Consider the following 13954-nt stretch of genomic DNA (forward strand, 5'->3'; position numbering starts at 1 on the left):
ACCCAAAGGGGAGAAAACAACCTCATCTCTGGGGTTGGCATTGAAGGTTGGCCAGTCCCCTGACAGGTCCCTGGGCTCACGAGTTATGGTTGGGCGAGGAGCACAGCCAAGGTGCAGCCTTCCGCTGCGTTTCATTCCCGGCCTCTGCGAGCGAGCCGAAGGCTGCCTGCAGCACCGAGGCAGCTCCAGTGCAGCTGTGATGGTACCTGACCCCCACGGCCTCCGAGGGGCCATTGAAGTCCCTCAGTTTTCTCGCTGCGTCCCGTTTCACTGGCTGTGCTTGCTGTGGTCCCACAGGACGGCTGGCACGGGGTGTCCGGCTGCTGTCTGGGGGTACCGGGGAGGCAGGAGCATCTCCGTGCAGGACCACTCGGGCCACCACGATGCTGCAAACCCGCTGTTGCTCAGGGACCCTGCTCTGTGAGAGGTGTGCTCCTGTCACGGCTGCCTTTGGGCTGGAGAAGATAGCAGGGCACAGCTCCAACATGGTGAGCCGAGCCCCACAGAAATACTAAATTGAAGGAGCTATCGAATGGGAAATTAAAGCAAGCCAGCGGGTGTTATCACGAGTGACCTGTGACCTTTATGAAATGACCACAGTACCTGTCTCACTTGAGAAAAGCGTTTGCTGCTGGCGGAACCACTCTGCGTTTCCTTGCTGCGAAGTCTGCAGTGTCAGTGGGTCTGCCAGACCTTTCCGTCACAGGAGTGGGAGAGTAGAGCTGGGGCAGGGGAGCAGCGAAGAGGGGTCAGAGGCTGAGCAGCACCCACGTGCCTGCAGCTGCAGCGCCAGGTTGTGGGAGCTCGCTGACGGGCGGGGGATCCCACCTTTCCATCCTCCCCCAGCAGTGGCCTATGAACGAAAGGGGTTTTTTCCATGCTATTCTTAGCACAGTATTTGACTGTGCTTCTGCCCCGTTACCGAATGCTTTATATATCCCATTGCCAGCAATGCCAAACACTGTAATTCCTGTTTTCCTCTCCTAATGAAATCTCATGCTTCAGTTTCCTGATCGTGCTTCCCAGCTCAGCCTTCCCAGGTAAGCTGCTCTCTCCTCTCCCCCCCATTTATTTGTAGGCCAGACTAACCCCGCTCCTTCTCTATCTCCATCGCATTACCCTCTCCACCTGTTGAAATCTCAGCTCAGTGACCGTACCCTGATATCGCCAGTCGTTACTGCCATTTCTCGCTCTAACACTTCTCATTGCTCCCCTCTCGCCTTTCCATCCTTCCCGCCCTGTGGTTGTCCCCAGTCCGTGAACCCAACCATCTACTTTTGCCTGCAGCTCCCTCGCTGCTGCTGCTGCTGCTGCTCTCTGGGGGCCGCAGACCTGCTGGGATGGTCTGGGGAAGTACGGTTTGGAATGCCAAGCACCTTTCTCCTCAGCATCGAGGTGCTTTCGTAAACCACCTTAAAAATGGCTCCACACTGAGCGAGGCTTGGCAGAGCTGCAGCAATTTGAAAGCAATCGCATTCAAATGTGGAGGGAGGAAGTTTGGCTAAAATTGCCCCCGAGTTACCTATTTCTGAGGACCTCAGCAGTACAATAACCTCTTTGAGGGATTCCAGGGCCAGATCCATGAAAACTCCCTTTCAGTGAATGAGAACCTGATGACATTCTCATTTCTGGGCTGAAAATTCTGAACTGATGCATTATGCACCAGACTGAAAGAATCCTTCTTGAGGGAATGAAACTGCTCCTTTAGAAAGAAGAGTGAAGGATTCCTGTTCTAGGAAGAGGCAAGGTGAACACTTCCAAATTCAATTCTTCAAATAAAGGATTGTAGCCAAGTAGAAGACAACGAATAACCAACTGCCTAATGGGGACCATGCAGAATACCTGCTCTTATTTCCTAGGCCCCTTGTGCTGTCTGTAAACTACATGTAATAGGGCAGGCAGAAATACAAACCCATTTTTTCACGGGTTTCTGTTGTGGAAGAGGATTTTTTTTATTATTCACAAGTGAAATTCTGATTTTTTTCTTTCATTTTTTGCTGCCTGCAACGTAACAGGATTCTGCTGCTTCCTTTCCTCTTGGAGTCTCTGCATTATTACTGGTGAGGGTTAAAGCATTTGTCTAGTCCCTTCCATAAGGCAGCAGCCTGAAGGCTGACGTGGTCAGATGTTTGTCCGTGTCGGAGCAGGGACAGGGTTCGGAAAGCCTGATTTCTATTCCTTTTCCAATATTAGACCATGCATCTTTCTGAGGGCATGGTTCAACCAGGTGCAAGGGCTCTTCTGACCCTCAGGACACACTTTCTCTGGGCTGAGTCGCCTGCAAGCGACTGCAGCAGGTTAACATCATGCTGGATCAGTTATCATCTGCTCTTCTGCGACAGAGAAGAGCTTGTACAGACGCTCGTGAAAATCCCCTGTCACCGTTAGAGTAATTGGTCTTGACTCTCATTTCAATGATGCCAAGTTGGAAATCATTTGAAGTTCACCTGACTTTTTTTCTTTGGCTGATGTTGCAGTAAAAGATGAGAAGTTCCTCTCCCATCAGCTGTATTCCCCATGCCTAGTAGACTGTGGCTGTTGCAGAATATGGAGAAACTGTGGTTGGCAGAATCTGTGGCAAATCCCAGTGAGAAGTTCACTCTCGCATATTGAGGCACAGGTTATGAGGCCTCCACAAATATCTTCTTGGACCTCTTTCCATGTGCAGCCCAGGTGGTAAGGAAGATCTAGAACTGTCCTCCTTGCAGCAATGAGGGAGGTATTTTTGTCTTTCTCCTGATGTTCTGCAGGGCTGCTGACAAGCTGAAGGGATGAAATAGCCGCTGCTATGTCTGTAATGAAGAAGGCCGATAAGAACAGTAGAAGTGCCTTGTTTAGGGTTCAGTTAAAGGAAAACCTCTGCAGTCCCTCTGGGCTTGTGCTGGTCTCCAAAACCTGAGTGTGAGCTGCTGCACCACACTGCTGGTTTGGAGGTCTCAGGTCCCTCAAGTTACAGAAACGATCTTCAAACAAGCATCCTGTGGGAAACAAATCTTTTTTTGTTTTTCATTATCTTTGGGAAACATCTGGCTTCCTTTACACCCAGGCAGCAGAGGGATGCTGTGGGCATGGTGTGGGTGTTCTGCAGGCAGGTGTGACGCTGAATATTTTGGCTTTTTGTGGAGGATCTGACAAATCGCCGTCCAGGATGGAGGATGCAAAAGCCTCTTGGCAATATGTTAACATCCCAGATGTGAGATTAGTATGTGCTAATGTCTCCTGTACCCTATGGCTTTCATCCTGCATCGAAGTTCCGTGCTCTTCAAGGATGAAAGCAGTTCTGCTTGCAGACATTGATACAAGCTGTCTTGTGTATGCAGGAGGGCCCGTTCACGTGCCCCATATATTTCAGTCTCCCCTGTGCATATGCTGACTCTTCCTCACATCTGTCAGGTTATGTGCTTCCTTCATTCAGGGTCCTATCACATCTTCTTTAGTCTGTGAAGCAGCAAGAAGTGCAGATAGACAAAAACTCTCTTGAATCTAAAATTTCAGTGGTGGGATCTGTCTTTAATTGTACGCGTAATAAATGACCAGCCTGACCACAGTCATTGCTGCTGTTGGGATGCTGACTCAGAAAAACACTTAAGCGCGTGTGCTTGGCTGCTACTGTCTAGCAGAATGTTTATGTCTCAAGTGACGTGTTTATTCTTGTTTTGAAGAGGGAACTGGCAATAAAAGGAGAGCAGTATGATGGGTGCCATGCGTATCAGAGAACAGATCCATTGGCTGGGTTTCTGTCTCACCACATCTTACTGAGATAGAAAAATAGCTTGGAGGCATGTCAGGTTGTTAATGAGATGTTGGAGAAAAGGCAAGCGGCACCACAAGGCGTCAACCACGTGTAATTAATGTCCGAACTGTTTTGAGTGATTATCATAAGACGGCTGACGAGAACTTTGAATCTCTTATTTAAAAAAAAAAAAAATTCACTTAAACATTAAAGAAAATTAAATATTATTCAAGCGACAGAGATACATTTTCTTAAATCTTACATGAACTCATGATTTCTCTGTGTAGGCCAAGTCCTCCATACCTGCCTGTCTGCCTAGATGAATTCTTAGTAATCCAGTGTGTGAATTTGGCATTGTATGCTTAAAAGAAAAGCGAAAGAGCCGTTTCCCATGCTTGTTTTTCATATGCTATTAACTTCATTTCCAAAACGGTGGTTTCCAAACTCTAGATTAAATTTGCCCTGACTCAGCCTTTGCACAGCTCTGCTTCTGGTAGCTGAAGTGCACAGCGCTGCTAGGGGAGTATCTCTGCCTGCACCAAGGACGAGCAGGCATGCTGTGGTTGTCATTTACAAAGTTGAGAGTTGTTTTAGGTGTTCACTCAAAACTTGGAAGCAGCCTCATTAAAGAACAAAATCATTACAAGCTTCAAGCCTTAAAGAAGAAAGAAAAAGTAAATAAGAGAATTTAAACCTTATTAATGATGATACCACCAATATTCTTATATTATCGCTACAGTTTGTCTGCTTTTGTGGGCTGAGTCCCCTAGAATGGCTTTCACAGTTTAAGCATCAAGTCAAGACCTAGGCCATTAAATGTCACCAAAACCTGGCAGAATTCGTGATGTGGAATTATTTGTTATGTGGAGCGGCCGTGTTGCCATGTTGCAGGCTGCTCTACAACTTGGAGTTCGAGTGGTCTGTCTTAAATTTTAACTAGGATCAATTTTCGTATTATTTTGCTTCGCTGTGCATGTTTTTGCAATCAGATTAGCAAAGATCCTCTCTGTATTAAGAGCTGAAGTAGATTGCAAGGTCTGGATTCATGCATTTTGGAAGGGTTTCTTAATCAGTGGGGCTCACAGATGTCTCCATCTGAAGATAGTGCCCAAGTAGCCACCGCTCGCTGTGGGTTTATTCTTTGGAGCCGGGTGCCTGGAATGGCTTCAGTAAGAGCTGGGTCGTATTCTTTAATTGCAGTGACCATCAGGATCATGTTACTTATGCCTCTTTCTCTGCCTTTTTTTTTTTTTCCATTTAAACTGTGATACAAGTAAGATGCTTGCTCAAAACCAAGTTTTACCAAGTTGTTTCCTTTTCCCAAACCTCTCATCCAAATCTGTGGTCCAGGCATTGTTATTTTGTATGCTTACTAAGCCAGTGGCTTTTATTCAGCTCTCCTTGTTAGTGATTTGTGGTTTTGGTTTGGCTTTGGTTTTTTTAATATAGCATCCCTCTGAAAAGTGATTAATTAAAACGGCTTATTGGAAAAATCAGTTTGGATTTTTTTCCCCTGCTCTTAAACAATATTTAATAGGAAGCCTTTGGACTGGAGCTCTGGATAATATTTCCTCTTTGGCAATCCTGCTAATCATCACTGACAGATATTTCTTTCAAAAAGAGTGTTTTGCATAGATGAAACTTGGCAGAGAGGTCACCTCTGAAGAGAAGTGGAACAATAGGAAGTCATCTGTTTGTTTTTAAAAATAGCTTCTTTTTTTTCCTGTCTGCATTACAACTGAAGGTCTACGCAGTGTGCACCTCCTGATGAAGAGAGGTCTCTGCCCATTAGGCTTCTGGGGTCAGGGGATGGGACTTTGTGGTTGCTCACACCCATGCAAAATCTTGCGAGCAGCTGTTGGCAGGGCTGGCCTAGACCCTTTTTCCCATCGCTCCCCTGGTAGATGAGAAGGGACCAGGTGGTATGAGCTTGACTGGGGGAAGGATCAGGGAGATGTGAAGCCTTTCCCGAGATGTGTCATAGAGTGGTGGAGGTCTCCGGTTCCCTCCACAAGCCCACGCTCCTCTCCCTCAGTAGAACCTGCTCATCCCTAAATAAGTGTGAGTGCTCTGGGAAAGATAAGCATCAAGGCAGGGTCAATACTTGCCTGGCCCAAGCCCTCGCAAGTAAGGAAATGAATCACAAAGTGACGTATTGGTACCTGCTTATTCCTCCTTTGCTCATTGACAGGTACTGCATTCTGGCCGCGACTGCAGAGCACAGCGCGCCGCAGCCTTCACACAGGCACAGAAATGGGAGCCGTTTCCATTAATAGCTGCTCTGCACGCAATGTCTGAATTGCAGTTGTTGCACAGCCAGCTGCTTTGTCAGTTACCCGCAGCCACTGGTTTGGGGTAGGACAAACTGACCTGGCAAACGAATGAATGCAGAATTAGGAAATGGGTTGAGGTTGGGGTATGTTGTAATTTGGTAAAAATAAAATAAGTTGTGTACCTAGAAGTGCAAGGGAACATCTGGTGGAAAGCAGTTTAGTTCTATGCTTGTTTATACTGGGCATATTGAGTGTTTAACCAGTGCTGCTTGCATTGGTGTGAGTTTGAAGGACAGTTCCTCAGCCGATACGCATGAGCGTCATACCTCCAAGTGGGGTCAGGGAAGGCCATGAACCCTTTTCTGGGCTCTGGATTATTTTTAGCTGTGATTCCAGAGTGAATTTGACTTGGTTTGCTCAAACACCATGAAGTCATGGCTGCTTGGATCAGCCCTTGATTTAGGAACGGAGAGTGCACTTCAGGGCTTCTTTTTCCTTCGTGGATGTGAAGATGATAAGCGTTTAACCTGGTACTTCCCGTGCCTCCTCTGCTGATGAAAATTTTTTCTGCCTGCAGAAACGATTTTATTGGCATGGGGAAGGTGCTATGGAGGTGTGAACGAACCATCCCTTCGTTCATAACTGAAGTACCTATTTTGGTAGGAATTGTAGCTTGCTGAGCCATATGAAGCACCAGAAAAAGTTGCCTTTGCCATGTGCAAAGCCAGGCAACCTTGCAGGCAACCTGAGAAGTTGGCCAAGGCAACCAAACGAGAGAGGCAGTGAATCTGGAGAGCTTTCTCTGCAGGGGTCTTGAATGCCCAGGGTGGTGAAACATCTCAGGCCAGTCTTAGGCACGTGGAGAGGTAGAGCCACCCCCCTGTGCTTGGTGGCTGGGAGGTCTTGCAGACTTCTGTCAGCAGTGGGAGCAGTTGGGAGGATTATCAGACTGTAGCCTCAAAGTGCTCTCTATGCTTTTACCATGTCAGAAGGAATTGTTGGTTTAAAGCTACAATTTGTCTAAATGAACAAGACAACAGAGGATTGGCCCAGGAGAGGAAGAACAAGAAGAAATGTGGTCATCCTTTTACTTACCATTTGCAAGAGGGAAATCATTTTCATTCCTCTTCCATTATGTCCTGGAATACAAGAAAGCACTTGATAGAACATAAAATGCATTGAAATTTGATGAAGACCTCTTTTTTTTACCTTACGCTATTGGTAGAGGTCGCAATCTCTAATTACCACTTGATAACAACAGCTTTTTTAAAATTTGGGAATAGCTGAGGTGAATAATCAAAATAAAATATGTAAGTTAAGAATTGGCGTGCATAATTTGACTTGTTACGAGGCAGCATGGAGAAGCCTTACAGCTGCCATGGAAGTACCTGATAACCAAAGACCACCTTGGCTCCATGGAAATGTTGGTTTTGTTCTAAGATCCTGTGGTAGTCTGAACCTTTCTTAGGAGGAAAATGGATGTGATTTTTTTATTAGCGGTAGGATATTGGATGTAAAAGAGCATCTATTCAATCCTTCGGTGCTATTTTCTATACCCTTTGCTCATTATGTTGGTAGGAGTAATTACTCCTGAAGTCTCAAGTTTTTGAAGTTTATTATTATGTTAGTGAGGGAAATAGGTGTTTTTCAGATTTACTCTTGCCCTGTCATTTAGCCATATCCCCATTTGTGTAAAGGAAGTTTCATGTTGCTGAGAGTAGTATAAATACGCATTAAGGTGGGAGATTTTTTTATTTATTTTTTTTTAAAAGAAGGATAGCCAAATTAGAAGATCAACTAAGTATACTAGATTTCTTGTAAACAGGTATTTTAAATATGTAGGTACAGAATTTGTGATTAAATAGTGGTCCCAGCCCTTACATTTAGTCCACACATCTAAACCCTTCACCTATACCGAGTATCATTAGTGTCCTGGGCTGTCGTACGGCTCAAGCTGCAAGAGAGGACCTTTGTTACGTGGTATTCATTTGTCCTCTATTGTAACAGCAGTGGTGTTGCATCCATGATAGGATGTAAGAATATAAGAAAGGTGATCTTTGTATGATTCCAGCTTCCATAGGTGAAAAAACTGCATAAACATTTGGGTATGCAAATTTAAAGAAGGGCTTTTTCTTTGAAAGCTCATTTGTTTTTCTGTTTGATGTGTCATTCTAATAAAGTATACTGCCTCTCTCCCAAATCCTGTTTCTCTTGCATTTATTTTTTTCCTTAACTTTTACAACATTATATGCATTAACATACTTGTTTTTCATTATTAAGTATATGTATAAATCCATTAAATTTAATAAACAATACGTTTGAAATTATATGTTTTACTAATGTGGGACGCATTCCACTTATGACTGTGACTAAAAGCAGTTCTTTGGGCATAGTGCCTTTTTTTCCTTCTGTTCCTTATCTGTCCTTCAAAATAATCAGTATGTTTTTTCCAGGGGAAGGTCTGGAATGTTTGTTTTGGCATTTCCTTCAATGATATGATTGTGGTTGGTTGGTTTGATTTCCTCAGTAACCAAAAAAACAAACCAAAAGTAATTCCTCCTTCATCACCTAATTAAATGCAAACAGTACGTGTACTTTTTGTAGATGCTTTAAGTTCATGCCATAGGTTTCCATCCTTGTCCTAAACCTGCCAGTCTGTACACCAGTAGAAATGTGATCTTTAATCTGCTTCAGCATTTAACATGATGTGCCGGATTGGGGTGAAGTTCAGGTAAGAAATCGTGTCAACTTTAACAGGCTGGCCTGTAGAACATCAAAATCTGTTTATTAATGAAGTTATTAAGTTTTAATATACTAAATATTAGAGATAGATAAAACATTGTAATGTGGGCGTATTGAAATAATCCAAAAATACTAACATTTCTTTACATATTTTACGAACCCATGACAGATTTCCCTATGGATTCTAATAACGGCAACTGTAGAGGCGCCGGCATTGGTAAGTACACTTTCATAAAACTGTATAACAAGCTATAGTCTTCCAGATCCTTTTAATACTTGATTAACTGAGAGGGGTACTAAGCGATCTTTAAATACTCTGTCTTGTCTGGGAATCCTGTAGATTGTGCTTTTGTATCCCGTGGGCAGGTGGGATTTGGGGCTGGTCAGCCTGTGGACCTCTCAGCATATACAACTCATTAACTCTTTAGCCTGCCTTTTAGCGCTCGTCTCTTCTGCTTTCGTCAGGGCAAAATTTCCATCAAAGCAAGAGGGCTATGCTGATTTCATAAGAAGTTTTCTCTTGAACAGTGAGAATGATCGTTAAATGGATTTTCAATGGGCAAAACCAGTGAAGAAGATGGTTCATTCTGACTTTAAGGTTTGCAAATTAAATTCGGCACTCTGTGTAGATAATGGCAAAACTCCCATTAACCGGAGGAAGCTGAGACCCTCCGAGACTGGTTTTAGACTGGTTTTATTCCAGCGGGTCCCCTCCTGCTTTTTACTTTTGGTTTTGCTGGAACTGAGTAAAACCACATGAGTGTTACCACTAGTCATAGGCAATGCAAAGAAGCAAAGCCCAGGTTGGTAGCTAACAGATTATAGAAATGTGTATTTGTTGCTCAAGCAAGCCAATGACTGTAGGTTTCCATGCATTTTATTACAATTCCTTTGGAAGTTTTCTCTTAGGCCTCTGTCAAGAAAATGACACTTGGAAACCTAGCGTTGGCCATCATGTCTTTCCTTCTCCAGAGGTGTCGATGAGCTATAGTGTGCGCTGATGCTCAATTTATTAATATAAACACCAAAGTATGGTTGTAGAACACAAAATTAGATACCTACATAAAATTGGATAACTTCATCATTAATCTCTGTGACCAAATTGTAAAAAGGTATTAATAATGCCCAGCTTATAATATGGATTTAAAGTGTGATCAGTACATCCCAATGTGAAAATAGCTATGTAGGTGCAAAATGTTATGTAAGTTGTAGTGTACATCCTTTAGAAAGCCAGCTACAATTAGAAAAAAATTATAAAAGTAAGCCCCTTAATAATCTTCACTTTAAATTGCCTTGAGCACAGGACCATGTCTGAAAGAATTGCTAACGATTTTTATTAGTACTGTTACTATCTTCTTAGTTTTAAATGATTTTCAATTGTGTGGCATTGAGAAAAGTGTGGATTTCGTGCTCTACTGTGACTGCGAAGAGCCTACAAGCTTCACTTTGAGTATGAAAGTAAAGCTGGATACCATCACCTTATATCAAAAATATTAAACGTATCTTTAGCACTGCCTGTCCTTAGGAATGTAGACAGCATGTAATACCAGTAAGTGACCCTGCAGTGGAAGAGTAAAGAGTAAGATCCAGTTGTACTGTTGCTGTCATGATGCTTTTTGACTAGTAAAAACAAAACCAGACCTAAAAAAATCCCATCCAAAAAATAGGGTAAAGATGTGCAGAAAAATTGCCAATTGAAAAGAAGGGTTATATGTTTATCACTGCCTTTCGCTGTACCAAAACAATTTCTGGTTCAATATGCTACACCTGTCTCAACTGACAAACACAGTTTAACCACCTAAAAGGCTGTGTTTCATAATTGCGTTATTTATATGTTCAGTAAAGTATGTAAATAGAATTTTTTTTTGTAAGTAGCAACCTGATGGGTATCAAAAAATCCTGGACTTGGCTCTGTGGTTTCTGGAGCATATTGCATGTGCTTCTATGTATGGTTGCAGTGAGCAATACTCATGGGTTACCCCTATTTAAGGCACCTTTTATCCCTGGCAGTGTCCACTGGCAAAACCTTCCCTCTGGGTCTGCATGGGTTGAGGGGGGCTTTTTTACCTCTCTCAGCAGTAAACTACATTGCCATCTGCTTCATCAGATGCTTTTCAAGTCTGTCAGAAATTTTTCCAGAGTTTCTTTTTTTATCCTTATTTTTCAGGGAAGCATTTTCCAGGTTTGAGTGCTTGTTCTGATCAGAATTACAGCCAGGTTTTAGAGTGTGCATGCACATATATTTTAAGACGGCACGTTCCTTGGTAGCAATCCATGGGGAAAATCCTTTTCCTGTGTAGTCCATTCGTTTTGGCATTTATAGGGAGAAGTTTTCAAAGGTATAGATTTTGAGCTTTTGTTAGTCCTGTATTGACTTGTATTAAAAAAGAATACTTAAATGGCAAAGTTAGCTGAGTCAGTCTAAACTGGTGTGAGCCTCCGCTGGCTGTCTCAGTGCTCGGGGTGTAACTGTTGTGGTCCCACAGCCCTTCTGGTAATTCTGGCACCTTCAGAGGAGACTATCATGCAAGATGGGACTTTCCCTCAGCATCAAGAGATGCAGTACATTTTTGCAGACACCTTTTGTGAGTGTTCCCACTCCCTGGGGAAAGCTCAACTTTGCCAAAACAGAATTTGGTTGAAATGCATCAATCAAATACAAGTTCTCTAATACTCATGTTTGTGCTTCCTTTGAAAGTCACTGCAACAGGAATTGGGAGAGAGGAGTTGGTTCTAGCTCTACGACTGACTTTATAACTGACCTTGGCAAGTGACTCTGTGTTAGTTCTGTATCTCTAAATAGTAATTAGGAATAATGTAGTGTTTTGTAAAGTTCTTTGAGATGTAAATTTGAAAAGCACTAGGGCGACTGGGAGGTATCCTTCATTAAGAACATGGACAAGCCTATAGTTTGTTTCTAGAACAAGGCTAATACAATATATTCCTCAAATTAATAAAATAAAATAATCCAATACTGTCTTAAAATTGAGGGAAATGTCAGGCTATGTATTCTGGTCTTGTAATTTCAACTATTTTATTCTACTTGTGCCACAGAACAAAGTACTGTAGAGCAGGAGAACGTTAAAATGTACAACTCGCTGGACTTGAACGCTGAGATGCCTGCATGAGTGTGGGTCATAGGAGCACATCTTTTATGGCCTGTTTCAAGGCAGCTTATAAAATGGGCCATAATTTGGCCTAAAGTATGCATGAACTCCCACAGGCAGAAGGGGAGCCAAAAATCACTTCCCTTCTCTGACTTTATTATTTTAACACAGTCTCATACAAAAGCTGAAGTCTGTATGAATCTACATATAGATTCCTGAGGATGTGTTTGAAATTCAAGGAAACAATATACCCTTCTTTTGAAATGTTCTCCTCTTTCCTGTATTTTTTAAATTTTATTTTCAACTATGAAAATTCTTTCAATAGAAAATAAATAATGATTTGAGAAGTCCATAACCACATGATTCCATCCCCCTTTTTTTTTTTTCAATATGCAGAAATCTTATATGGCAAATAAAATTCTTCTTCAGGCTCTTCATATTGGATTTAACTAAACTGATAGCTTATATGCATTGGTATTTTAGACTTATGGTGTATACAAATAGGCTGCATTAAGTCTACTTCCACTTAAATGCTAAATCAAATGTCAAAATAGATGACCATGTGTGCGTAATACTGGGACCTGCTGTTTGAGATAACTCCACCAAACTCCACTTAGACACTAGCTTGAAATAAGTAAATATTTGCATTAGAACAACCAGCCATGAAATATTGGTGGTGTTAATGAACGCATGGGTCTGGAACTTCAGCATTAGCACTCCCCGGGCACTCATGAAAATGTTTTTACCTCCATTATTGTTCCAGCTGTCTGGAAGCTGCACCACTGGAAATGCTGCTCTGACTCTGCTCATTTGTACTGTTTTTTGAAGGCCATCCTTACCGCCATAAGGGCTAATAATTTACCTATTTTAATTAAATCTGAGGTTCTGCGTCATAATAAAATTGTGTAAAATTTACACAAAAATTGAGGAAGAGTCCAGAGCAGGATGAGAGGTAATGCCAAACACCTGCAGTAGTGAAGTGAAGCCTTTCAGCTTCTTAAACTCAATCTCCCTTAAACCTCCTGCCAGATGCCGCTGGAGACACATAGTTGAGATTTCATTTTGTCAGGACCGTCCCAGAAGCATTCAGAGCAGGGAGCTACGTGCCGCTTAGTCCCACCACCCTCCGACATGGTTCATCTGTTGACTGTAGCTCTTGGACATCTTCAGGTGTAAAGAGGCTGTGCCACTGTAAGAAATCTTAAGGTGCAGCTCCAAAGATGAACTGTATGTTAAGAATTAGCCACAAAAATCATATTCCTTATGGTAAATGCCTGCTAGCCAGAATATCCCCAATTTGCTAAACTGAGCTGAGATACGTAGTCTCCAATGAAATGTTAAATCGTGCCCTGTCATAGTATTTTCTTTCTGTGTCTGTATTATGGTCTGTATGATTAAAGGTGCAGAAAGGAGGGCATTCAGTAAGCGTAGTACAGAAGAGAGAATGGCATTGTAAGGCGATGGAATTGCAGCACCTGCGAGCACAGAAGAGACCAACATTGAACTGGCTTAAAAGGGCAGATTTTGTCCCTTCAGAATCCAAGTCCTTGTGTCTTTGTTGTTGTGAGGTTAGTTAGTTGTAGTGGTTTGGTTTGGTTTTTTTTTTTTTTTAATTTCAGCGTGTCAAGTTTTCTCCTAGAAACCTTTGAGGTCTCATGGGCAGTTCCACAACATTTTGCAGCAGAACAGACCAGGAATACCCTGTGGTTTTTAATATTTCACTTGCCTGTAACAAACAAGTCAATTCAGTGAAATTTCCGTTAGGTGTGAGCTTGGGGTTTCGGGGAGAATGTCACTGAACATACGCTCTTTTCTTTCTAAACAAAACTTTCTGTTTTTATAGAGCGCTGCAAATGCAAGCCTATAAAAGCTACCCAGAAGACCTATCTACGCAACAATTATAACTACGGTAAGAACAGCTGCATGGCCAGTTCCCAACGCTTTTAAGGCTACAGTAAGGGGAAATTTTCATTAAAAAAGCCTCTGGTCCCAATTACTGATGGTTAATCCAATGGTACTTATTACAGAAGGAAGATGTGGCCTGAAACATTTCCAAATTAGAAGGATAGATGAGATTAGCGTAATATGTTAGTGAAAGG

At 42.5% G+C, this 13954-nt stretch overlaps 1 protein-coding gene across 1 annotated transcript in view; it reads left to right on the forward strand.

Moving 5' to 3' along the window:
* Positions 1–8910: 8910 nt before the first annotated feature.
* The window catches only part of FRZB (frizzled-related protein), a 9431-nt gene continuing 4387 nt past the window's right edge, over positions 8911–13954 (forward strand). Inside the window, exons 1-2 of the mRNA XM_010282473.1 lie at positions 8911–8965; positions 13699–13764. Coding sequence (XP_010280775.1) covers positions 8911–8965; positions 13699–13764 — 121 coding nt within the window. The remainder of the gene's footprint in view (positions 8966–13698; positions 13765–13954) is intronic.

The sequence above is a fragment of the Phaethon lepturus genome, unplaced genomic scaffold, assembly GCF_000687285.1.
Source record: "Phaethon lepturus isolate BGI_N335 unplaced genomic scaffold, ASM68728v1 scaffold26312, whole genome shotgun sequence".
Taxonomy (NCBI): domain Eukaryota; kingdom Metazoa; phylum Chordata; class Aves; order Phaethontiformes; family Phaethontidae; genus Phaethon; species Phaethon lepturus.